We start from the raw sequence: 24,221 nt of genomic DNA, 5'->3' as shown, positions 1-24,221 counted from the left end.
ACGGTGGTAGGTCCCCCCGGGCTTGCGTCGGGTCTTCGGAACCGGTGGAGCGGGCCGGGGAAATGATGTGGCCCCGGCGCGGGGTGCTGTGTGCTCAGTCAAGCGGGCGCTGAGGGGTCTGTTGTGTGTGAGACCCTTATCCGTCATCACCGTCCCACTTTCCTCGTCATCGTCTCTTCTCCACCACTCCCCCATTACCCCTTATATCTCCCATCTCTCTTGCCTCAACACTCTCTCTTGCCAGTCAGGACGAAGTGCAGATATCTGCTCCACCTTCAGCCATGGCTCCTGTGGCCAACACCGGCAGTGTCGCTCTCCGGCCTGCCATCGTGAGCTCCACCTATCTCAACCTGGAGGCGACTGAGCAAGTGCCTTCTCCCACATCCTCTTCCAACATCAGCAGCACTACATCTAGCACTACATCGCCTGCAAAGTACAACAAAGTCGTCGAGATCCGCACGGATCACGATATTCGTCAGTTCAGGAGGAATCTCCCAAAGCTCATTGCTGCCATGGTCAAGCCAGATGCCCGCACTCCACCTCAGGTGGACATCTTCTTCAAGAGAACACCCGTTCCCTCCTCGAGCTCAGTGTCAACCACTGTCGTCGCAGGTGATAAGAGCAGCAAGTCTGGATTTGAGGCAAAGGTCAAGGAGTGCCTTGCCAGCGGCCAGCCACTCAAGGTCACTTATACGCTTCGAGATGCAGAGCCAACGGTCAAGAAGCAGGCATCTAAGACTCCGTCGAACGATGTTGCCGCTCCCGTGGCATCTACTCCTCCTGCCACCACCACCACTACCAAGGACGTCGCTGTCGCCGTCGCCACTGACGATGTCCCTGCAGCCGAGACGAAAGTCGCAACGCCCTCTACGCCAGAGGAATGGGGTGACGCCCTCCGGGGCATCCTTGACGAGTCAAGAAGTCTTCACTTCGACATGCGTGCTGTGATGAATAAGCATGTAGACGAGGCGAACAAGAATCGGGCAGAAGCTGAGGCCCGAATTTGCCTTCTCAGAGAGGAACTCAACGCAAGCAAGAGTGCTCAGCGCGCTACAGCTGCTTTGCTCAAGGCCTCACAGACTCATGTGGACCAGCTTGTCGGGTCTCTGGCCAATTTGGAGAGACTCCCTGCCCCGAAGGATTCTCTCCACAAGACTGAGGACGTTGTCGCCGACAGAGCTCACCTGCAGGGTAAAGCTTCGTCTATTGTGGGTGGGATGAAGGATTTTCTCGCTGCTTACGCAAAGGTGAGTCGGGATAGGGCTACGTGCAACAGAGAGAACACAAGTACTGACCCGTACCCTCTCAATGACTCATCGCAGTTGATGGGTCCAGACGAACAGGAATTGTCATCTTCAACTGGCGACAACCTGGGGCAGCAGCAGCAATCGACGACCAAGCCTACCGCGGAGGCATCTCAAAAGGATGGAGTGTTGCACCCGGACATCTTCTGCGACGGTGCCTGCGATGCAGCCGTTCGGGGCCTCCGCTGGAAATGCATCTCTTGCCCAGACTTCGACTTCTGCGATTCTTGCTATCAGTCAGAACGTGAGACGCATGTCAAGAAGCTTGGCGTCAAGCACCTCTTCCTCGCCATCCACCATCCCATGAGATTTTCGGACATCAGGATCCCTTCGGATCGAATGGCGAGGTTGGCAGCATCTTCGTCGTGCCGGACAAGGGAGGCCGCGGGCGCACAGCAAAGATGGGTGTCGAAGGGCGGGCCCTGGCGCAAGCCATCGGCAGTCGTCAATGCATCTGTTCCACCACAGACTGCCCAGACTTCGGCCACAAAGAAATGCAACGTCTCTGTACAGCTGCTGCCAGAGCCCATCCCGGCCTCATCCGAGCTCTCAGCGCAGGAGAAGAGCAACATCACGCAGAAGATTGTCGGTGCTGGTGCAGACATCGGGCAGAAGCTCAAAGACCTATTGCATAATCACCAGCAGATTCCCGAAAACGTCCAGCGCGCCGATGAATATGTCGTGGACGTCGACTATCTGACTCGGGCGCAGTACGATCAGATTCTGGCTCTGTGCGACCAGCAGAAGCCGACTCCCTCTCGTTCCTCTGAGGATATTAGTACTACACCGCACACACAGGCAAGGCTCCCGGCTCAGGCGGAACACGATGCCGAAGATGAAAAGTTGGGGTACGATGCTGTCCTTACTTCGGAGGGAGAAGGTCGACTTATTGTCGCAAAGAATACAGGCTCCTTGGCGTGGCACAGAGATTCACTGTCCCTCCGGGAGTGTCGTGCTGGCGGCGCATGGTCGAACGCCGGCGCAATGATGATGCGAAGAGCGACTCGCACCCAATGCAGGAACCTCATTCGGCCTGGAGAGTGCGTAAAGTGGGTACCAGGCTGGGCCAGTACGATGGGGACGTCACTCAACTTCCGAAACAAAGAGGCCGGCCAAGACGCATTCTTCAGAATGGCCATTACGCACCCCAATGGCACCTCTCAACGCTTTGGCGAGCAGCTCATGCTACCTGCCTCTCCTCCTGCAAGCGCTGTCCCTACATCTGGCAGCAACGCAGAGACCAGTTCGCCAGTCCCCAGCTCTCAGGAAAGCAAGGAAGCTAATGCGCCAGTCGAAGAGACTTTAAATGCCCCTAGCAAGTCTCTCTCAGGATCCTCCGTCTTGACGATTCCAGCCGCTCCGGAGGTCACTCATACCGACGAAGAAGCCGCTTTGGCTGTGTCCATCCCATCTCGCCCTGTATCGCGTGAGCGCGAAGACGAGGAGAACCGCTCTGTCGTTCATTCAGCCGAGGCCAAGGAGCTCAGCAGCCAACACACTGGACGAACCGAGGAGTCTATCGGAGATGCACTCCGCTCCCCTTCGTACGAAGGTGGAAGCACCAACTCTGAGAGAGACCCCTTCGACAGTCTCGCCGATGAGGAAGAGGTGTTTCTCGACGAGCAGGATGAGGACGAGGACACCTTCATTGTCATCGATGCAGGTACCGACGAAGAGAGCGTCGTCGGCGCCTAATGGACGGGAGCTCGTGCCGCGATGCCAAGGCGGGCCGGGCGGTGCCTGAACCATGAAGGTTGTCCTGCGGAGCTCCGATACGTTGCCGCTGCCGTCCCTGATTGGCGGCGACTGACTCGAGTCGAATGCCGTTCTTCCGAGATGTATGCACCCCTCGTAATGTCTGTTCATCTTCCTCTTGCTGTGTGCTTCGTGTCTGTGTCAATCTGTCGGAAAATATCTTTGCCATACTCATCCTGATCATTAGTGTCACTGGCTCCCCAGACGGTCCACTACGGTACGATTTTTGCTCTAGTCGGCATCTCCCCTCCCCGACCCACTGCAATGGCGTGAGTGGTGGGGTGACTCCGACGCCCGAGGTTTCAAGGCGCCTCGAGTCTAGTCTAGTAGGCCGCGTTGCGCCGAGGCGTGAGTCTTGGTGGATTCCTCGTCAGCGGATGCCCGCGCGGCCACTCCCGGTCGGCGGCGTTCCATTCAGACTAGACAGCAAAGGGCGGGAAGGAAGTCAACCAAGGCAACCTCGCCGGGCGCACGCCGTCCGTCCGCCTGTCGCTCGCGCTTGGCTCTGAGGGGCGGGCGAGCGGCCAGGCGTCTAATATTATCAATCCCGTTCGTGCTTCTTCTTTCCAACACATCCCCTCGTATCATTTCCCCCCACGCGACCCCTCTACACACCACTACCTCACCTCTTCCCAGCTCCAGCACACGACAGATACATTCATCATGGCTGCCGCCGCTTCCCTCCGCATGAGCTCATCCAGGATGATGACCATGGCTCCTAAGCCCTCCTTTGCTGGCATTGCTCAGCGAGGCGTTGCACCCCGACGCACCATTGGAGGCCAGCGCTGGTACACTGAGAGCCCCAAGGCTAACACTACTGGACCCACCGCAGGCTCGGTAAGTCTGAGAGATACTCTACGATGCCCCTTTCAGTATGTGGCACCTGCTGTCAAGGACGATTACTGACCATCTACCTCGCTACCAATTTCCGCTCCACCTATAAATCTCCTCCCGCACCTTCTGTCATGCTTTTGATGACCCTACAGCCCCCTCCTCCTCTCAGCTCCCGAGCTACCGGCACTCGTACCATGCTCATGTGGTCTGCCCCAGCTCTAGCTATCGCAGCAGGTGCCTTCCTTTACCTCAGCAGGGAGGACAAGAAGGAGACCCTTGGCGTTGGCTCTGGTGGAGTCAGCAAGCTCAAGGGCTCCAAGCACAACTCTGGACCCACTCTCAGCTCCGGTCCAGGTGGCATTGGAGGCCCGCCCATGAAGGGGACTGCTGGCTCGAAGGCCGATGGAACAAAGGCGGGAAGCAAGGCCGATTACCAGGTGAGTTCGCGGACATGGGAGTTACTTGAGGCAGGCAAACCGGTCGTGGAACTTCATGGGCTGACTTGTCCATGTCTCTCCGCGCTTTTCGTTTCACAGGAGGTGTACAATGCGATCGCATCCAAGCTTGACAAGGTACGACTTTGAACACAGAGGAATGAGAGAAACGGTAAAGCAAAGGGTAGGAATTGCAGTATAGGAAAGCAACATAGCATTCATAGGTTTCGTAGCACACAAAGGCACATTACATGCTTCTCGCTAGACTCTCTTTGCCTTTGCTCGGCTTGATGAGATTGACGCAGTTGTACGGATGGAGCGCGATGGTGGAGCACAGGCAGTTCGCGCCCTCACTTCCGAAGCTCCTCATTCACACTTCCTTCCCAATTTCGCTGCTTCACGCTGATAGGATGAGAACTATGACGATGGTTCTTACGGCCCCGGTACGTCCCATTCGCATTCGCTACCAAACGTCAGAGTAGGAACTGACCTACGAACCTCTCCTCCACCCTTTATATACTCTTCGCTGGCCTCGCTTACATCACCATTCCCACGCTCCGCCTCCGCCCCGCTCAACGCGTCCTCCACACTGCAATTCGCAACATCGTGACCCTCCGCTCCCGCCAAACGCCCACACGTCACAATGCTGGCCCCCGAACATCTGCCCTTCCGCAAATCTCCCATCGGCTAAAATGGAATTTGACCACTCGCAGTACTCGTGAGGCTTGCTTGGCATGCCAGTGGAACCTATGACAAGAAGTCCGGCACTGGTGGATCCAACGGAGGTGAGTAGGGAGACGCTGGGGATCAAGCGCGTTGGCGGCTCATCGCTGATCAACTATTTCTATTATGCTGCACTGTTTCAGCTACCATGCGCTTCGCTCCCGAGGCCAACCACGGAGCCAACGCTGGTCTGATCCACGCCCGCAACTTCATGGACGAGATTCACCAGCAATTCCCATGGTGTGTACCAGCGCGCTGTCGTGCAATGTAGAGGACTGCTTACTCATAAAAAGGGCGCCTTTCTTTCCCTCTTTAGGATCACATACAGTGACCTGTGGACGTTGGGAGGAGTTGTAGCTGTGCAGGAGCTTGGTGGACCCAAGGTGCCCTGGAGGCCCGGCAGGTCTGACCGAGAGGAGGAGCACTGCGCTCCCGATGGACGTCTGCCGGATGGTGACAAGGGCCATGACCACCTGCGTGACATCTTCTACCGCATGGGCTTCAATGACCAGGAGATCGTCGCCCTCTCTGGTGCTCACGCTCTGGGTCGATGCCACAAGGACCGATCTGGATTCGAGGGACCATGGCAGCACTCTCCCACTTCATTCAACAACGAGTACTTCAACCTCTTGCTCACTGAGCCATGGGAATTCAAGAAGTGGGACGGACCCAAGCAGTACGTGGACAAGGCCACAAAGGGCTTGATGATGGTGAGTGTGGTGAAAGCTTAGCAAGTCGAGCTTCATAGGTAGCCCTGGAGACGTACTCACGACCTCTTCACTCCCCCTCCTCCCCACAGCTGACGACGGACATGGCCCTGGTGCAGGACAAGTCCTTCAAGAAGCACGTGGATCGTTACGCCAAGGACGAGAGCGTCTTCTTCAAGGAGTTCTCCTCTGCCTTCTCGACTCTTCTCGAGCTAGGTGTGCCCCAGGAGAACTTCAAGAACTTTGAGGCAGACCACTCTGGTCAGCAGTACGTCCTGAAGACTACTGCCGAGCAGGAAAACTCGTCGTAGATTGCTTCAGAGTTGTCTAGAGCTTTAGACTAGATGGTGACTAGAAAAAGGTGGGGGACTAGACAGGCATAGAGCTTCGCAGTAGAAGATTAGATGCTCCCACGCTCTTCCGCCTAGTAGACACGTCATCGATAGATGCCTCACTTACCCTAGAGGTTCCTTTTGTAGAGACTGCCGTAGAAAACCTTTAGAAGCCATACACCTTTCCTTGGGCATTTGCATCGTTGTACCCATCAAGCGCTAGCCTCTTCCCTGCAGTTGTGCATTGTGTGTGTTGCTCTCTGTGATCTCTGTGTGTTGCTCTCCTTGCACCCCGCATTTTGCTGCGACTCCGCCGGCCCTGCATCTGAAGCCGCTTTGAGTTGCATTGCGTTGCATCGTGTGTTGCATTCCCTGCCGCTCTCTTCCTTCCCCCCTGATCTACTCTTCTTGTCTTGGATTCACTTGCTGCTTCGCCTCTCTGTCCTCCTCTTGGGCCCCCCACCAGCAAATTGCTCGTGCCTCTTCGCTCAGCATGGACCTCCAAAAGAGCGGGCATGGGGATGCGCATAGCGTCCATGGAGCAGAGCCCTCTCCCTCTCGCTCTCCACTACGGAAGCGCTCCCTCTCGCTACGTCGGTTGCGCTCGCCCCCCTTCCAGGCCAACGGAGCTTCCAGTGTGAAAGGTACTCCTGTATCATCACGTGAGGTGCAGAGTGAGCCTGTGCCTCCCCTTCCTGCTTCTACGAGCGCGTATGGACGCTTAGAGGGAGGAGGACTGGGAGGAGGAGGAGCGATGAGCCATGCGGCACCGAGAAGATCGCTTGCTGCGCTCCGTCAGACTGCTACTGCTCCGAGTAGCACAAAACAGCCCTTCCCGGACCGGGACCGGGACCTGGACTCGGACCCCGCGCTACCGCCCGTTTGGCCCGAGGAGATCAAGTATCAGCGATGCTATTGCGAGGAAGGCTCTTACCTGCTCGCGGCGCAGCTTGAGGAGGAACTCGAGGCACGCCGCTTGGAAGGAGGAGGTCAAGGCGAAGGTGAGACTCGGCAATGGGAATGGGAGGTGTGGGTCGTGGTGGTCAGCAATAGAGATAGGACGGTGAGTACAGTCGGACGTAAGACAAGATGTACTAAGAAGCCAGACAACCTGACGTGGCAACCCAATTGCTTATGTACGAATGAACAGGTCTTACTTTGGCATCAGAAAGCGTCCAAGTCTCCTGAGCTCAATCATGCTGTCCTGTGGGACTATCACGTCTTCGTGGTCGTATCAAGGCGGAGGGTCACGGATCAGGGGAGAGACTCTGCACATACTACAGCCCCGGAACATGTCACAGGTGCACAATATGCGTCATCACCTCCCCATCCAAGCAGCCACAGCCTCGCAGCACCACTGCCGCCTAGACAAGCTCGCTCGCTCTTTGGGCGCAGCAAAGAGACCGGAACAAATGGAGCTCAGAGCGGCTTACAGCACACCCGGCTACAGGATTTGATACCTGACTGGTCCGCCTGGGTGTACGATATCGATTCCTGCCTATGCTCCGAGCCAGACGTACCCTTTACCTCCTCCACTCTACGTCCTGTACCCTTTGAGGCGTATACTTCCAAGACATTTGCCTATTCTCCTGGAGTTTACCCTGCCGAATATCTTCCCATGTTCCGCCTTGCCAGGGCTGGCGCATTCCTGGACAATTTCGCCTCGGATCGCTCCCACATGCTCAGCCCTGGCAGCAGCAGCGGCATCGGCGGTGGCGCAAAGGAGGCACAAGGGTTAGCGTACAGCGCTCCTGTCCCTCCTTGGCCAGTCATCATAGGGCCTCGGGCTAGACGGAGAGGTTGGACGAATAATCTAATGGAGAAGTGGGTCAATATGGACGATGCGCAACAGAGAGCACTCAAGGAGGGAGGTGTCGAGTGGCAGAACCAGTCGGAGGAGCTCAAGGTCCAATTTGGCAAAGTCATGCTCCGTGAGGAATTCTTTGCAGGGAGGTGGAAGATGGCCATGTGGAGACGGCGTACAGGCGAGGAGCGAGCAGAGGTGTATCTTCCTCATGCTTCACCATCGAAGGCTGGCATAAGGTCGTCGAATGAGTTGAGCAAGAGTCCTCCCATCGAGGCAAGAAGGGGAGGAAGGGTGAGCAGTCCCCTCTTTCCGGCATACATGGCTGCGAGTCTGCAGGCGAGGGCTGCACGTCCTAGGGAGAGCTATCTTGCACTGAGAGCGACTGATGGGAAGGTCACACAGTTATGGCCTGATGTTGATGGGAGACAGCAGACTGAAGGTGGCGGGCTCTAGACTACTCGTACCTGCCTTCATTATGTGTTCCTGTGCTTCGTCTGTGTTGCGAAGGGAGGCGAGCTCACCACCCGATGGTCCCTTGTCTTTTCATTTCCACCTCTCTCACCCTCCACTCATGAATATCTCCCTGTGTGTGCGTCTCGATTTAAAAAAGATGTCCGACCTGCAGGTCTCGTCTTTCACGTCGTTGGCTTCCCTGAGCAGCTTCTCCCCACGCAGTCCAATAGACGCCGCGATCGCTGCACCCGAGGAGCAAAAAGGAAGGTCCACGCAGCACAGGCAGGAGACTGCAGTCAAAGTGTAGAGCTCCGACGTGGATGGGCCCAGTGGTGGGTAAGGGGCCCCGCCACGCCCTCTTCTCCACACAAGGAGAGCAGAGCATAGCACAAGCACAAGGGAGGCAAGAGTGGGCTACCTGCAGTGTCTTCGTCATGCTTTCGTCTTCCCGCTGAGAAGTCTCGCCTAATCTCCTTCCTTGCGACATCGTCAACTCCCGTGTCCCTCTTCTCTCTCTCTCTCTCTCTCTCTACTCTTCACCTCCTTGTCCTCTTCCTTGTTCATCTCCTTCTCCATCCTCATCCCCTCGTTCCTGTAGAGTGACCCGCCACAAGAAGTCTTGCATATACCCAATCACCTTTACCCTAGTCTCCCTCCCCTACTTTACTTTGCCATCATGGAGTCTTTTAAGCATTTAGAAGGGACCAAGAATCATTGGCGTGCCCTCTCGCAGGAGCCAACAATGATCATTGCCTTTGCCCTCGGCACTACCATTAGCGCCTTTATCCTCCTCTACATCAATTGGTCTAAAGCTCGTCCTGTACTAGACCCAACACGCTTTCAAGAATTCCCCCTCATCGACAAGAAGGTGCTTAGCTCGAATACTGCTCGGTACAGATTTGCCTTGCCAAAGAAGGATTCGATGCTGGGACTGCCCATTGGACAACATTTGCAGGTGCAGGTGGATGTAAATGGGAAGATGGTGCAGCGGAGCTATACGCCCACTACTTCGGACGACGAGCTGGGTTTCTTTGAACTGGTGATCAAGGTGAGTAGAGCGGAGCGGAGCAAAGACGTGGCATGACCTCAGACTGTAGAGGCAAAGGTTCGTGTGGGTAAGCTCCTCTGACAGAACACACTCTTCCCGCCTCCTTCTCCCCCGTGCTGCTCACAGACCTACCCACAAGGCAACGTCTCTGCCCACGTCGGCAGTCTCAAGATCGGCGATCACCTCTCCGTCAAGGGTCCTCGTGGACAAATGCGCTACCACAATGGCATTGCCAAGCACATTGGTCTCGTTGCTGGTGGCACAGGTCTCACTCCCATTCTACAAATCGTCCAACAGGTTCTCAAAGACCCGGAAGACGATACGCAGCTAGACTTCCTCTATGGAAATGTCGGAGTGGGAGATATTCTACTCAAGGATGAGCTTGATGCACTTGCTGCTAAGCACGAGCAATTTAGGGTTCATTACTTTTTGAATGATCCGCCTGAGGGATGGGAGGGAGGAGAAGGACATATCTCAAAGGAGGCCATTGCTGAGCATTTCCCCAAGCCAAGTAGGACAAGCAAGGTACTCATGTGTGGTGAGTTCCGCGCAAAAGGAGCCAATGCTATTTTCAGACTCAAGCAGGAGGGAAGTGGACTGACCCATTGCTATCGCACACCTCTGTCCTCCCTTCGCCCAGGCCCTCCACCGATGATCAATGCCTGCAAGAAGCACCTCGAGGAGCTGGGCTTTGATGAGGCGCGGGCGGTCAGCAAAATGGAAGACCAAGTCTTCTGCTTCTGAGCACCTTCCAGTACGGACCTGGTTCTCCGGATAGTCCTCGGACTGAGATAGCTCAAAGCGAGACAACAGACGAATAAATGCAATTGTATTGCGATCAATGGTAGATTGATCTGGTACGCGCCGATCGCCCCCTTCTTTCTGTTCCCTCCCCGATGATTTGGCCCCCTTGTATATGCATGTTCAGGTGCCTGTACCCTCTAAAAAGAGTCATGACCCTCCGGTCTTTCTCAGACATCGCACGTCGGGGTGGGGAAGCAATGCACCTTTATCTGTACCCGGCCCGCGAGAAAGCGCAGACCCTGTGCTAGCGTGGACGTGTGAGAGACAGTGGCTGGGTAGATTTCCAACGTGCGCTCTCTGACTGTGCCTTGGCGCGAAGATCGTGGTACGTAGGTCAGGTATTCTTGATAGGTCGGGTCCCACTCTATATCAATGCGCCATGCGAGGTGGAGGCAAGGGGGGCCGCCCGATGCCGCGTGACTTGGCATGAGGTGTCCTTACGACTACCTTCGTTGCTCTTGTGCAATGAAGAGGAGGCTCGGCTATCCTACATGACGAGAGTCTGTGGTGCTTGCTGGGCGCTCTGCTGGCCCCCCGGTGGAGCTGAAAGGATGACTGCGAGTACTGCACAGAGGAGTGTGCCTACGAGGAAGGTGATTGTGATTGCTGGTGGCGGAACGAGGAGTATGGATAAAGTAGTGTCAGCAGAAGCAGGACAGGACAACGAACACAAGAGAAGCCGAACTTTCTGCAGGAACACTCACCCTCCAGTCTACTGGGCACATAGCTCGTCCTCATCAGTTGACTCTGCACTGCAAAGTATCTCCAAGTGCCAAAGAGGAGCGTGAGGATTCCAATGATAATAAAGCTCGATCCCATCGGTGTAGCCAGATCCCTCACCGTCTCCCCTCCCAGCCAGTACGAAGGACCCCGCAAGTGGGAGCTACCCCCGTTACGCCCGGCGGAACCAAAATCCTCATCATCTTCCCATCCTTTTGGCAGTCGAAAGAATTGGGACAGGGCGATCCCTACTGAGGTTAGTGTGAGGCTGGTTCGGAGCCAGGCTAGATAGGTGCGCTCGAGAGCTAGATGGTCTCGAGCTACCGAGCCGGTGTTCTCTAGTACGGGAGGGTGGAGGATAGAGGAGAGGAAGGACATGGTTGCTCACTCGGGGTAGAAGAGAGAGGAAGGGTGAGAAAGGAAGGAATCTGATACTGAGTGCATCACCATGAGGGGGAGAGTCTCCTTATCTCTGTATCATACCCCCGCAGCAGTACTACTCTGGCGATCTGGGATGGGCCCGGGTGCGGATGAGACAAGGCGGGGTGGGAGTGGCGTGCTTGGTCTCTCGCTTGGCTGCAATGCTGCATCTTCTCCACCCCTGCTTCCGTTCCTGCTTCGACTCCACTCCCTCTCCTCCACACGGACCATCTGGATTGGTCAAGGAGAAGAAGGAAATCTAGTCGATGAGAGTCTTTCCGCTTCTTGCCTTGCCTTGAAGCAGAGGGGAATCCACACCATGACCATTCACTCTACAACCCAAAGATTATCCCGCGCCTCGAGCTCATCGTCGTCTCGTCCTAGCAGACCCACTCGCAAGTCCATCCTGTCCCTCCTCACAGACGCCCACTGCCACCCAACCGATGACCCCACCCTCTCCTCCGGCGATCCAAATGGTGCCCAGAAGCTCGCACAGCGTCTGCAACAGATTCCATTGGAGGGAGCGTGTGCTATGGGTAGCTGTACTGAGGATCAAGTTCTGGTGAGGAGGCTGGCGGAAGAGATGCACAAGAGTGGAAGGGCGAAGGGTAAAGCCAGAGAAGAGGTGGAACAGGTGGACCAGGAGGAGAGGACACGAGTGCAGCTCAGACCTTGCTTTGGTGAGTGCATGTGGAGTACCACTGCAGATCAGAAGTGCTCAGTGTGTCCTGTGTCAGCTAAAGAGAGCTACCATCGATCTCCCACAGGCTACCATCCCTGGTATTCGCATTCCCTCTCCCTCGAGCACCCACCACCTCCCCGCGAAGAGCACTATCGCTCCCTCCTCCTCACCAATGACTCATCACAACAAGCCAGAGACGAGTTAGGAGCTCTCCTCCCTCATCTTCCCACGCCTAGATCCCTAAAAGATATCTTAGAGGAGATACGCAATAATTTGAGGGCTTTCCCGAATGCACTCCTTGGCGAGGTGGGGCTGGATAGGGCGTTTAGGATACCGACGAGCAAAGAGGCTGTGAAGGACCAGCCGTCAGAGCGATCCTTGCTAGTCAGCGATCCCGCTTCCTCTTCTACGAGCACAAGTACGAGCTCCCCTATCTCGCCCGAGAAAGAGGAAGAGCAAGAGCAAGAGCAAGAGCACGGCCACAATGAGCACACCCTCGCCCTTCGAGGCAAACGTCTCACCTCTCTTGGCGTACCCATTGGGCATCAGTGTAAAGTGCTGCTGGCCCAAATCGGCGTAGCGGTGGAAGAAGGACGCAGTATAAGCTGTCATAGCGTACGGGCTGGTGAAGCGACGGTAGAGCTAATCAGGGAGTGTTGTAGAGTGTACAATGGCGCTAGTGGGAGGGGGTTCAGGGATGTTAGTGAGTACACAGAGAAGCGAGGAAGGGTTGAATAGCTTGATGGAACAGTACTGACTTCATTTGAACGTTCGCATCGTAGATCTGGATCTTCACTCATGCACCATGAGCGCCGAGCAGCTCAAGGAGATTCTCGTGAGTGAAAGCCCTGCATGAAGCGACTAGCAACGTCATGCTCTCCTCAGTAGCGTCCTGCCAATCTTCCTCACACTCTCCTTTCCTTTCACAGCGCCACCACCCCAACATCTTCGTCTCCTTCTCCACGACCATCAATGCACGTCAAAAAGGTCTCATCTCCCAGCTAGCAATCGTTCCTCCTACACGACTCCTCGTAGAATCCGATTGGCATTCCGCCGAGCAGCTAGCAGGAAGGAATTGGGACGTGCTCAAATTGGTAGCCCCATTCGTCCTGAGGGGAAAGGCAGGGCCTGCTTTAGATCTTGACTTCAAGGAGGGTAAAGTGGACTTGGAAGACGAGAAAAGAGAGGAGGAAGAGTTGGGAGAGGAAGAAGCTCATCTACTCTTCAAGGCGGCCCTCCTCCTCAAGGCCAATTGGCAACGCTTTGAGCTGAATAATGCCAAGCGCGTCGAGCTCAGGCAGAGAAAGGGAGGGCGGCGGCGCAAGAGCAGCAGCCAGCCTGGAGGCGAGCAGGGAACGAATGGAGCTGAAGTGAGGAGCGACGAAGGGTACGATGAGGGAGAGGTGATGGATGGAGAGGACGACGACGAGGAGGATGAGGAGGAGGAGGAAGAAGCAGAGTGGGAACGTCGTATGGACTTTGAAGACCAGTGGTGGAAAGATGTGCGTGCTGGTGCGCTCAAGAAGGAGTGAGCTTTGCCGGTAGGAGCCAAGTAGGTTCCTATTTCTGTCGACCAGGGAAGTCGTCATACGAATGCTCGACTCGGCTGCACTCAAGATCCATCATCTACTGAGGACTAGCGTTTGCTTCTATCCATGTCAGGTCATAATGACACTCCCTCCGCCGCCATTCATACCTTGCACCTCTGCCACGCCACCGACCCCTCCTCCCGCCGCTGCCGTCGAATCCATTCCGTCAGCACCAGTGGGCAGCAGAGCCAGCTTCCCTTCTACAAAGTCAATCACGTCCAGCAGACAGCTCCTGAGTACCTGTATTGCTCTCCTCTCGGGCACCTTGATCACTTTACCCGCCCGCTTGAGTTTCCTCCTCACCTCTTCCTCTTGACTCCACCAGCTGTGCGTCTCTGGTAGGAACACCCTCGCATTACGCAAGTACCACTTGCGGAGTTCAGCCTCGTCCCGCCCGACCATTGGGACGCTTTCGTGTCCCATTGTCGACGCGAGGGCTCTTACGCGCGGGTCCTTGTCCAATCTGCGGGAGTGCAGGAGGGAGAGGACGGGAGAGACGGCTCCTGCGTGGGATAGAATGACGATGCGTGGACATTCGCTCAGCTCGATGTAATTGTCCCAGATGAATTCGAGGAACTCCAAAGAAGTGGCTTTCCCCCGCTGTCCTGCCGTTGTGAAGAGGTTGACGTCTACGACTGCGAAGCCCCTCTTGCTGGCCCATTCTAGGACAAGCGAGGAAGAGTCGACTAGATAGGCCGATTCTGCTTCGGGAACCAGGGCTAAATTGGGTCGCTCGTTGCCTGCGCGGAGAGAACCCATGTCGTGCACGAAGAGGACGATGGCCTCGTGGGCGGGCTTGCGCTCCATGAGATCCCCACTGCAGAGGGCATGAGCGCCCCACTCCTCTGCGAGGTTGCCGATGACGGGAAGCTCGGAAAGCTGGAATTTCTTGGCAATTTGATACTGGCGGTGCGCTTGGAGAAGCTCAGAGATGGACACTTTTGGCAGGCCTTCCTCGTGTGTCGGAATTGGGTCCAGAGGAGAGGAGTCGATGCACTTCCAGTACTCAGAGACGTCCCTCTTGACCAGACGCATGGTGTTGACTGCGACTGCAGAAGCAGAGGGAAGCGACTCGTGCGAAGGCACAGAATCTCCCAGGATGGTCCGCGTCACTGCGAGAGCCGAATTGGCTAGCGCATCCACATTGTAGCCACCCTCTAGTGCCACGACGAGCTTGCCATCAGCAAGCCCCATGAGCATGTACGTCATCTGAGCATACCCGATCGGTGTGACTAGACAGCCACCCAGGGGGTCGTTCTTGGCAGCGTCAAATCCGGCAGAGATCATGACCAGGTCCGGGCCGAATTCGGCGGCGATGGGCATGACGATGTGGTGGAAGGCGTATAGGTACTCTCCGTCTCCCATGCCGGCAGTAGGCCAGGGGATGTTGATGCTGAAGCCTTTGCCTGGGCCGGAGCCCACTGAGGCCGAAGCGCCGTAGGTGGAGCCGGGGTAAAATTCACCGTTCTCGTAGCGATGTAAGGAGATGAACAGGACGTCTGCATCCTCCTCGAATGCCTTTTGTGTACCATTGCCATGATGCACGTCCCAATCTAGGATGAGGATTTTCTTGATACGCTTTTCCTTCGGCACTTCCTCTCCGCCGTACTTTTCCTTGATCCATCTCACAGCCACTGCGACGTTGTTGAACATGCAGAAGCCCATTGAGCGGTCTGGCTCAGCGTGATGCCCTGGAGGTCGGACGATAGCAAAGCCGTTGCGGATCTTTCCGGAGCAGACGGCATCGCAGAGTTCGATGACGCCTCCGCAGGAGAGACGTGCGCAGCGAAAGGTATGCTCGTTGATGTACAGGGAGGATTGCTCGCCGAAGAGCTTTGTGACCTCGAAGAGCGCAGACCGGGTATAGACTGGCAAGCAGACATGCACCAGAGTAAGTCTCCAAAGCTGACAGAGTGAGGCCCCTAATGCTGAGGGAGCGACGACTCACATTGACTTCTCCAAACTCCTTCCCACACTCCGAGATCATGTACCAATGCGACCTCGTCCCTCTCCACTTCTCTAGGCTGTATCCTCTTCATCCTCTTGACACATCCATTGTCCTTGAGTACCTGAAATGCCCTTGATATCCTCTCTGGAGCTTCTGGATGGCCCTCGTGAGCCTCTCTGGTGACCAAGACGGGTTCGGCGTGGAGCATCATGATGGACGAGTAGACGAGGCCGGTGTGAAGAGGGACGACGAGGGTATCTGAGCTGCCTTGAGCCTGCGGGACGTCTGCCATCTTCTCACTGCCTTGAATTTGTCGGGTGTCTGCCATCTCCTCATCTGCCCGGGGCTGATCGTCCTCGATACGCTTGCCGGCGACGTAGAGGGAGACTGTATGAGGAAGAGGGCCAGAAGAGGTGCTGGCGGATGCCGTGGGCCCTTCTGCTGTAGCTGCTGCCGAAAGTGACGCCGAGGACAAGCCAGCTTGCGACGGAGCAGCCATGATCGAAGACGTCTGCCTCTCCCAGAGGTCGGCAGGGGATGCTTGGTGATGGCAGTCTACCTCTGACGGAAGCAATGGCGACGTCTTGGTTGTCCCTGCACCTCTACGGAAAGGGAGAGGCGTAGAGTGGCCTACGCGCGCCCGCCTCGCGTGTCTGAGCGGTAGAGCGGAGTATGAATCACCAGGTACGAAGTTGCCCTGAGCGCAAAGCTTCCCCCTCTACTCCACTTTTGGCGTCAAGTGCACCGCCCGCCTTGAACAGATCCGCACACAGCGTCTTTGGGAACATGCTTCCTTCCTCTTCTGGTCACTCTACGCCTCCATTGTCTCAATAGCTTCTCTTCTCATCCTTCTCATTTCCTCCTCGTATACAACATGAAGAAGGTGAGTGAACGTTGTAGGGCAAGCACCTTCCTGCGCTTGACCTCATACCAATGCTCTGCGGCGCTCCTCCTCGCAGTTCCTCAGCAAGCTAGAATCAAAGCTCGACGGGGGTTCAGGCGGCGGCAGCGGCGGCGGATCTTCCACCTCCTCGGCCCCTGCCCCGGATCTCGGCTCTCAGCCATCACAGCGTCACATGTATTACCATCGCAAGCAGTATGGTGTCAATCTCGGCTCCTGGTTCACACTGGAGAGCTGGCTCACCGGTAGTCTGTTCCAGGGCGCAAAAGATCCAAAGGGAAGTGAGATGGACCTATTGCATGGATTGGGACCCGAGAAAGCCAAGCAGGTGTTGGAGAGTCACTGGGATAATTTCATCAATGATGGAGACTGGAAGGTGAGTGTGAGAGCCAGGCGCACTAGACATATACATGGACACGAGCTCTAATGTGACTCCATTACACTTCGCAGTGGATGACCTCCCAAGGCATCAACACAGTTCGACTACCCATCTCCTACTATCACTTCCTCCCCGGTAGCTCCTCGTCCAAGCTCATGGACGGGACCGAGTACGAAAAGTATGCTTCTGTCTACTCAGGTGCTTGGCCACGAATTCAGCGAGCAATCGAGACTGCTGCATCGCATGGCATCGGTGTACTAGTCGACTTGCATTCGGCGCCCGGGTCGCAGAACACAGACGGACACTCCGGTCTGTCCACGGGCAAGGCTGGGCTCTGGGACTCCAGCAAGCATCAAAAGAACACTATTGCCATCCTGCAAGCATTGGCCAACGAGGTAGCTCGATACGACAATGTCGTGGGACTCGAGTTGCTCAATGAGCCCAAGAACAACAACGGTCTGCAGGGCTTCTACGAAGACGCTATCAAGGCGATTCGCAAGCAAGGAGGGCCTGCTGCTGAGCTGCCACTCTATCTCGGTGACGCTTGGGACCTCAATCACTACGCAGGATGGGTAGCGAAGCAGGCCGGCCCGGGGAACTTCCTAGTGGTAGATCACCAGTGAGTTCAAAGAAGTCGTTCGGAGCGTTCCTGGCAAAGACTACGCATTGACGTATCTTCTCTTCCTTTTACACAGCCTGTACCGCTGCTTCACCAAGGAGGACCACTCGACCCAAGCCATGGAACATGCCAAGCGTCTTCAAAACGGCGGCCAGACTCAAAAGATGCTCGCAGGTGCAGCAAACACTCTAGGGGGCAGTCTGATCATCGGAGAATGGTCATCTGCGCTCAACCCCGGTTCCTTGCAGGGCCAGTCGCAAGACGAGGCTCAGAGGGCATGGGGCCAAGCGCAGACTGGCTCCTACGCTTCGCTACTTGGCGGTAGCTTCTTCTGGACCTTGAAGAAAGAGGGAGCTCCCGATGGAGGCTGGAACTTGTACTCTGCCATTGAAAAGGGCGTCATCCCCTCGGGTCTCGGCCGCCCGCGTCAGGCACCCGGCGACCTCGACCAAAGGGGCAACCATGCCGGCTCGCAAGCCTTAGAATCGCACTCCAACTATTGGAATTCCCACGGCGCCAAGGGCGACCACCGGCCCTTCTCCGATGGGTTCCAGCAAGGTTGGCAGGATGCGAACCTCTTTTGGCAGCAGGGCGGTCAGAACCAGATTGGCTTCTCGGGACAGTGGGCCATGACGAGGGCGGAAGGATGGAAGAGGCAGGGAGGTGATGGTGGAATTGCTTGGGAGTACGAGCATGGCTGTCGTCAGGCCATTGAGGCGTTCAACCAGATGCTGAGAGGGTAGCTTTGCGGTGTATTATAGCTCTGGAATTGCCATGCAGAATCAAAAGTTGTCTGTGTTGTTGTTGTTTGACAATCTATTGTAGGGGTATGATGAACGAGTCGCAGGGTCTTCTCTGACCATCATTAGAAGGAGGACTCGGGAGGAATAGGATCTTTAGGATGTTTGCTCTCCCAATGCAGGATCAATGACTTGTAAGACTGCCACAGAAGGGAACCATAAGTCTCCAAATCAGCACTAGCAGTACTTGCACCTCTTTCTCTCTCTACTTCTCACTTCTCTCCATCTCCCTGTTCACGGCTACTCACAGGTATCCCAATCATGCACTTCTGGCACTTGAATTGCCTCAAGGCCGTCTCCCTCGCCTCTCCCAATTGACTCTTACCAGAACCCTTTCCACCTGCAGCTCGCTTCGCAGCAGCTTCCTTGGCTTCGGCCTTGGCGTGTCCGCGCACCATACAAGTCGAAGGGGGGATATGAGACCTCAAGAAGTGGAGAAGGAGAGTGTTGAATGGTGTGGATCTTTGAGTAGGAGTGGACTAAGGTGCTGGTGTTGCGCGAATATGAGTGAATGGGTGAGTGAGCAGTGTGAGCGAGTGTCCCGCGCAAAGTCCGCCGAGTTGCCTTTGACTTTTCCCAAGGAGAGGCACCCGCTGCCTCTCCTTCCGTCAGCTCCTTCCCGACAGACAAAAGGTCAAATCCTCACCATCATCCCATCCTCACACCTCGTCCTGCTGAACCGACCGAAGTCATGCTCTCACCCGCACTCGCATCGTCATTGCGAGCAGCTGCAAGAGCTAGAGCCGTAGCTGTAGGAGGAGCTGCAGTCGCTCCTGCTGCTCCTGCCGCCACTTGCGCCTGCGTACCTGCTCTTTCCAGATCCTATGCAAAGGTGCGAAGCTCACCTCGCGATGAAGCCGACAAGCCTCAACCAAACGCAGCCACAGAGGAGTCTCCTGCTGCCTCTTCTTCATCATCCCCACAGAGCGCTCGACCTGCCGAGGATCCAGCTGCCTCTGCCCCTGCAGAAGAGGCAGCAACTTCCACCCCTCCTCCACCACGCCAGGGTCCATCAGCCTTTGACATCGACTCGAGTCTGATGGCCATTGCAGACCAAGCAGCAGAAGGAGGCTCAGGTGGTGATGGTGGAAGAGGAGGTAGGACAGGCGCTCGAGCTAGAAGTGACGCTCAGCAGTCTTCCATTGATAGGCAGAGGAAGAATACACGGAGGGTACTGGGAATCCTCTTCCTTGGCGGGTCGGGAGTTTTGCTGGGAAATATGGCGAGGGATTGGGATACAGTCAAGGAGCGAGAGAGGTTTGCAGGGGTGAGTTGATGAGCGGAAGGTTGCGAGACTGCTCAGGTGACCGTCCACTGACACTTCCGTACGATTTACCCCTCAATAGAACCCACTCTCAGACTCTGCATTCGGCAGGATGAGGCTGCGTATCAATGCCATGTGGGAGGACTTCCAAGCGCCCGTCTGGGAGAAGCTCTTGCCAGATCCGCTACCCTTCCCCTATCAACGCCCCTACACTCTCGTCGTTGATCTTGACGAGCTACTGGTGCACTCTCACTGGACTAGAGAGCACGGCTGGCGTACAGCAAAACGACCCGGTCTGGACTACTTCCTGGCTTACCTCTCGCAATTTTGGGAGATTGTCCTCTTCACCACACAGCCATACTACATCGTCGCGCCCGTCATTGAGAAACTCGATCCAGACAGGCGGTACATTGCCTACACCCTCTTCAGGGAGAGCTGTCGAACCCACAAGGGAAAAGTGGTCAAGGATCTCAGCGCCCTCAACCGTGACTTGAGCAAGGTAGTTGTGCTGGACACTGATGCGGATCGATACTCGATGCAGCCGGAGAATGGGATCCTAATGAAAAAGTGGGACGGGAATCGAAATGATGCTGAGCTGGTTGGGATGATTCCCTTCTTGGAAGGTGAGTCGAGATTGGACAGGGGCGGTCCTTTGATAGACCTGGCGGCGTGCATACTAACGAGAGCCTCTCCTCCCCTGTGCTGTACTTCGTCTTCGCTATAGCAATCGGCATCTACCAAATTCCTGACGTTCGCTCTCCCATCAAAGCCTACGAAGGACAGCACATTCCCACCGAGTACAACAAGCGTCAGCGTGAAGTCAAAGAAGCCGAAGATGCCGCCTGGCTCGCCAAGCACGGTCCCAACAAATCCTCTTCAGGAGCAAGCAGTACCCTCTCCTCTCTCCTTGGCAGTCTCAAATCCTCCTCTTCTACCAAACCACCCCCTGTAGCAGGTAGTGTCACTTCTTCCGGTCGACCAAAGACCTTTTATGAACTAGAGAGGGATAGGTATCAAGCTGGATATCTCGAAGATCAAAAGTATTGGAAGGAAAATGGTGAAGCATTGAGGAAACAGGCAAAGGAGGAACAGGAGAGACAGATGAGGGAGATGAAGATGAGTGCTTGGGGGATGCTTACGGGACAGGGGATGAGACCGCCTGAGCAGGGTGAGGCACAGCAGCAGCAGCAGCAGCAGCAGCAGCAGCAGGCAGGGAAGTAATGACAGCAGATGTACAATCGGGGAAGAGCTGCAACACACCACACCACACCACACCACTTGCTATCCATCGTCTTTGTTTGCATGGACGATCTCATGATCTCGTCTGAGCCGTCCTTGTTGTGTCACGTACTTTTGCCAAAGAGCCTAGAGAAGTACTGATGTGCTGTACTTGCAGTGCTGTGCTGTACTTGCAGTGTTGTGCTGTATGTCGTGCTGTACTTTTCAACAATCGATTTCCATATCCTACACACCTCTACCTCTACCTCTCTCTCTCTCTCTCTCTCTCTCTTCTCCACGCTTTGCCCGTACACCACTTCTGCTTGCTTGAAGTGTTCCAAGCATCTGTGTCTTTACGACGAGGAACGAAGGACGAGGGATGAGGGATGAGGGATGAGGGAAGGAATGCAGCACATATACGCACACGCTCACTTTGCTCGTCCAAGACGGGAGGGAGAGGCAGAAGCAGAAAGAGAAGCAGAAGCAGAATCAGTAGCAGTAGCACTATCGCTGGCAGGCTAGGTGAGAGGGTAAAGGATCATTGACAGGCCACGCCAGAGGGGGGCAAAGAAGAGTAACAGCACACGGCCCCTCGACCAGAATTTTCCCCCCACCTTTGCTCAGCCTCGCCTGACCTTTTCCCCTTCGCAATTCGTCTGATTCACTGCACCCTTTGCATTTTCACGCACACACACACACCCTCTATGACTCCAGCTCCCGCTCCACCATTGTCGTCCTTCTTCCCACTAGACGAGGACCGGTTGAACGAGCCTACCGCCGCCACGCCGCGGTGGGAGATGAGAAGCGAAAAGAGGCAGTTTAGAAGCACTTTCGGTGCACGAGCGAAGGTCCAGACTCGTCGTACTCCTGCTTTGAGATCCACATCTGCTGGAAGGTCGACAGCGAGGCCAGGATAGATCCACCGATCCAGACCGAGTACTTTCGCTCGGGGGGTGCGACGATCTTGACCTTCATCGAGGAAGGTGCAAGGGCGGTAATCTCCTTCTGCATACGGTCAGAGATACCGGCGTACATGGTTGTACCACCGGACATGACAATGTTGCCGTACAGGTCCTTTCGGATGTCCAGGTCACACTTCATGATCGAGTTGTAAGTGGTCTCGTGGATACCGCTGGCTTCCAGACCCAGGAAGGAAGGCTGGAAGAGAGCCTCAGGAGCACGGAATCTGAGAGAGGGATGAATGCAGAAGTCAGCGACCAGTCCCACATGACTGCAGAGCCCCTGATCATTCCGTCCGCTCCTCTATTTTGCGTACTCACCGCTCGTTACCAATGGTGATGACCTGTCCGTCTGGCAGCTCGTAGCTCTTCTCGAGAGCAGACGACTGGCTGGCAGTCTGCATCTCCTGCTCAAAGTCCAGGGCAACGTAACACAGCTTCTCCTTGATGTCACGGACGATTTCGCGCTCGGCAGTGGTGGTGAAGGGGTATCCACGCTCCATCAGAATCTTGACCAGGTGCTCAGTCAGATCACGACCAGCCAAGTCCAATCGCAGAATGGCGTGAGGCAGAGAGTAACCCTCGTAGATGGGCACGGTGTGGGTGACACCGTCTCCCGAGTCCAGTACGATACCAGTGGTACGTCCGGAAGCGTACAGCGAGAGGACGGCCTGAATGGCGACGTAGAAAGCGGGGGTGTTGAAGGTCTCGAACATGATCTGTGTCATCTTCTCACGGTTGGCCTTGGGGTTCAGGGGGGCCTCGGTGAGCAGGACTGGGTGCTCCTCGGGGGCAACACGCAGCTCGTTGTAGAAGGTGTGGTGCCAGATCTTCTCCATGTCGTCCCAGTTGGTCACGATACCGTGCTCAATGGGGTACTTGAGGGTGAGGATACCACGCTTAGACTGGGCCTCGTCACCGACGTAGGAGTCCTGGAAAGTACAAAGAGCAATGTGGGTGCTTCATCAGCGCTTATCCAACAAGACAATCCTCCCCTCTACACGCTGCGAGCTCACCTTCTGACCCATTCCAACCATGACACCCTGGTGACGAGGTCGTCCGACGATCGATCTGTGCGAGGTGGGGAATAGGGGCACTAGGTAAATAGTCTGTCCGAAATCGCTGAGCTCAAGCCGTAGCTGCTGCTGCTGCTCACGGGAAGACGGCTCGGGGAGCGTCATCACCGGCAAATCCGGCTGAGGAGCGCAAGAGGGAGGGGAAGGGAACACTGGGTCAGTATAGTGATCCAAGAGGCAATGCAGCTCGGTTGCCCGCCACTGTAGATTTCGCCACGGTCTGCAACTCACCCTTGCACATTCCGGATCCATTGTCAATGACGAGCTGTAGTGGGTAAGAAGACAATGTTGAGGATCAAGTCAGGCGGTTGCTCTAGAGGATCTTCGGGACATTGGTTGGGTGACAAGCCACTCACAGCAGCGACTTCGTCTGTGGGAGTAAGTTCGGGGTGCAGGCAGAATCGACGAGGTCAGCTCCTGTCTTCTGGCGCGAGCAACAGCACTGCTCCTCCATTTGTGCTATGCCTGTGCCTCGCAAAGCTAGATGGCGAGACTGGCAATGGCTTGCCCACCTTCCTATCTGGGAACCTGGGGCACTGGCAAGCGTGGTACTCACCCTCCATTGTTGATTAAGTAGTGAGGTGTGTGTGGGATAAGGGGAAAAGACAAAAGATGTTCGTGAATGCAGGGATTGGCTCGTGAAGAGATCGTACAGGGGAAGCACAAGGGTGACGATGTCGTGAGGATGAGAGGATGGCGAGGGAAGGGGGGGAGGCGGCGACGACGGTAGGAAGGAGCGCTCGCTGCTGTGATGGCCGAGGCAGCGCGTGGGCCAAGGCGGGCGGGCGAGCGGGCGCAAGCCACTCCTCTGTCACACTGGCCACCTGCTGCCAGCTCAGCCTCACTCAGCCAGCCTGGGCCTCGCACAGCCAACCACCCACCCGCGCGCGCATCCATCTATCCATCCATCCATCCGCCCGCCTTGGCCCGACCCCCGCCAGCCAAGCCGGGCGCTAGACTAGAGTGATCAGACCTACTCTTCCTTGTCCCTCCTTTTGTCCTCCAGCAATGTCACATCTGAATGCATACATCGACGCAAACGCTGCCACAAAGACAACCAAAAGGTCATCTGCACCCTACACATCCTCTCATTTTCGTCTGAATTGCCACTCCAGGCCCGCGAGGCCGTGTTTCTTTGGAGCCCTAACGCCTGTCCTCAGCACAAGCAGCGTACACTAGACTGACCTTGTACGGCACATCATCGACTTGTGGCGTAACGACACTATGTCTCCAGGTCCCTCGCATATCCTCTGAACATACTGGTGAGAGCAAGGGACGGTTTGCGCAGACGCAGGCAGCCGCTTGACTCGCGATGGTAAGTCGGCCGGTCACCCTATATGCGGGGGGCCGTGCACAGGGGACGTCTTTCAATTCGCGAGGCTCGTCTGCCCTGCATGTCGCTTTGCTTTAGCCCCACATCGTCCCCTGTCTGTTGCTCCTGTCCC

At 55.9% G+C, this 24,221-nt stretch overlaps 13 protein-coding genes across 13 annotated transcripts; 9 read left to right on the top strand and 4 right to left on the bottom strand.

The window, feature by feature from the left end:
• Positions 1-281: 281 nt before the first annotated feature.
• Positions 282-2,999, top strand: BCV69DRAFT_300594 (hypothetical protein; the record flags this gene model as incomplete). The annotated part of the gene is made up of 2 exons (XM_025494472.1): positions 282-1,247; positions 1,323-2,999. 2 exons carry the CDS (start codon positions 282-284, stop codon positions 2,997-2,999), a joined length of 2,643 nt encoding a protein of 880 aa, XP_025346435.1.
• BCV69DRAFT_49428 (hypothetical protein) lies at positions 2,868-3,743 on the top strand. The gene has a single exon (XM_025495332.1). The coding sequence runs from the start codon at positions 3,125-3,127 to the stop codon at positions 3,566-3,568; it is 444 nt and encodes a 147-aa protein (XP_025346434.1). The 5' UTR covers positions 2,868-3,124; the 3' UTR covers positions 3,569-3,743.
• A 290-nt stretch (positions 3,744-4,033) lies between these two features.
• Positions 4,034-6,068, top strand: BCV69DRAFT_251290 (putative cytochrome c peroxidase precursor; the record flags this gene model as incomplete). The annotated part of the gene is made up of 7 exons (XM_025490423.1): positions 4,034-4,330; positions 4,430-4,465; positions 4,737-4,770; positions 5,041-5,112; positions 5,194-5,290; positions 5,367-5,760; positions 5,850-6,068. 7 exons carry the CDS (start codon positions 4,034-4,036, stop codon positions 6,066-6,068), a joined length of 1,149 nt encoding a protein of 382 aa, XP_025346433.1.
• Positions 6,069-6,450: 382 nt separating this feature from the next.
• Positions 6,451-8,499, top strand: BCV69DRAFT_314011 (hypothetical protein). The gene is made up of 2 exons (XM_025495082.1): positions 6,451-7,152; positions 7,240-8,499. The coding sequence occupies exons 1-2, from the start codon at positions 6,583-6,585 to the stop codon at positions 8,347-8,349; spliced, it is 1,680 nt and encodes a 559-aa protein (XP_025346432.1). The 5' UTR covers positions 6,451-6,582; the 3' UTR covers positions 8,350-8,499.
• A 526-nt stretch (positions 8,500-9,025) lies between these two features.
• On the top strand, positions 9,026-10,141 carry BCV69DRAFT_251411 (ferredoxin reductase-like protein; the record flags this gene model as incomplete). Its single annotated transcript, XM_025490429.1, has 3 exons — positions 9,026-9,397; positions 9,524-9,935; positions 10,038-10,141. 3 exons carry the CDS (start codon positions 9,026-9,028, stop codon positions 10,139-10,141), a joined length of 888 nt encoding a protein of 295 aa, XP_025346431.1.
• A 604-nt stretch (positions 10,142-10,745) lies between these two features.
• On the bottom strand, positions 10,746-11,263 carry BCV69DRAFT_237552 (hypothetical protein; the record flags this gene model as incomplete). The annotated part of the gene is made up of 2 exons (XM_025489942.1): positions 10,746-10,807; positions 10,906-11,263. Coding segments are annotated over 2 exons (420 nt in total), but the record flags the coding sequence as incomplete, so codon positions are not given.
• A 493-nt stretch (positions 11,264-11,756) lies between these two features.
• On the top strand, positions 11,757-13,123 carry BCV69DRAFT_240643 (Metallo-dependent hydrolase; the record flags this gene model as incomplete). The annotated part of the gene is made up of 6 exons (XM_025489999.1): positions 11,757-11,934; positions 12,001-12,021; positions 12,109-12,374; positions 12,513-12,702; positions 12,806-12,858; positions 12,953-13,123. Coding segments are annotated over 6 exons (879 nt in total), but the record flags the coding sequence as incomplete, so codon positions are not given.
• A 117-nt stretch (positions 13,124-13,240) lies between these two features.
• BCV69DRAFT_288123 (Arginase/deacetylase) lies at positions 13,241-15,852 on the bottom strand (the record flags this gene model as incomplete). The annotated part of the gene is made up of 3 exons (XM_025493607.1): positions 13,241-13,291; positions 13,916-15,480; positions 15,561-15,852. 3 exons carry the CDS (start codon positions 15,850-15,852, stop codon positions 13,241-13,243), a joined length of 1,908 nt encoding a protein of 635 aa, XP_025346428.1.
• Positions 15,853-16,307: 455 nt separating this feature from the next.
• BCV69DRAFT_290954 (glycoside hydrolase) lies at positions 16,308-18,202 on the top strand (the record flags this gene model as incomplete). Its single annotated transcript, XM_025493735.1, has 4 exons — positions 16,308-16,443; positions 16,520-16,837; positions 16,912-17,459; positions 17,536-18,202. Exons 1-4 carry the CDS (start codon positions 16,435-16,437, stop codon positions 18,200-18,202), a joined length of 1,542 nt encoding a protein of 513 aa, XP_025346427.1. The 5' UTR covers positions 16,308-16,434.
• A 122-nt stretch (positions 18,203-18,324) lies between these two features.
• On the bottom strand, positions 18,325-18,657 carry BCV69DRAFT_300586 (hypothetical protein; the record flags this gene model as incomplete). The annotated part of the gene is made up of 2 exons (XM_025494471.1): positions 18,325-18,399; positions 18,508-18,657. 2 exons carry the CDS (start codon positions 18,655-18,657, stop codon positions 18,325-18,327), a joined length of 225 nt encoding a protein of 74 aa, XP_025346426.1.
• A 273-nt stretch (positions 18,658-18,930) lies between these two features.
• Positions 18,931-21,015, top strand: BCV69DRAFT_314004 (NIF-domain-containing protein). Its single transcript, XM_025495081.1, has 3 exons — positions 18,931-19,526; positions 19,606-20,146; positions 20,248-21,015. Exons 1-3 carry the CDS (start codon positions 18,951-18,953, stop codon positions 20,742-20,744), a joined length of 1,614 nt encoding a protein of 537 aa, XP_025346425.1. The 5' UTR covers positions 18,931-18,950; the 3' UTR covers positions 20,745-21,015.
• Positions 20,755-21,282, top strand: BCV69DRAFT_284413 (hypothetical protein). The gene is made up of 2 exons (XM_025493033.1): positions 20,755-21,092; positions 21,166-21,282. Exons 1-2 carry the CDS (start codon positions 20,903-20,905, stop codon positions 21,261-21,263), a joined length of 288 nt encoding a protein of 95 aa, XP_025346424.1. The 5' UTR covers positions 20,755-20,902; the 3' UTR covers positions 21,264-21,282.
• BCV69DRAFT_284412 (Actin/actin-like protein) lies at positions 21,195-23,468 on the bottom strand. Its single transcript, XM_025493032.1, has 7 exons — positions 23,333-23,468; positions 23,133-23,146; positions 23,008-23,041; positions 22,857-22,896; positions 22,717-22,771; positions 22,022-22,632; positions 21,195-21,927 (listed from the first exon to the last, which is right to left on the bottom strand). Exons 1-7 carry the CDS (start codon positions 23,337-23,339, stop codon positions 21,561-21,563), a joined length of 1,128 nt encoding a protein of 375 aa, XP_025346423.1. The 5' UTR covers positions 23,340-23,468; the 3' UTR covers positions 21,195-21,560.
• Between the last annotated feature and the right edge of the window lie 753 nt (positions 23,469-24,221).

Source organism: Pseudomicrostroma glucosiphilum (assembly GCF_003144135.1).
Source record: "Pseudomicrostroma glucosiphilum strain MCA 4718 unplaced genomic scaffold BCV69scaffold_12, whole genome shotgun sequence".
In the NCBI taxonomy this organism is placed as follows: domain Eukaryota; kingdom Fungi; phylum Basidiomycota; class Exobasidiomycetes; order Microstromatales; family Microstromataceae; genus Microstroma; species Microstroma glucosiphilum.
Note: the sequence above shows the minus strand (reverse complement) of the source record. Positions and strands in the feature narration are given on the sequence as shown.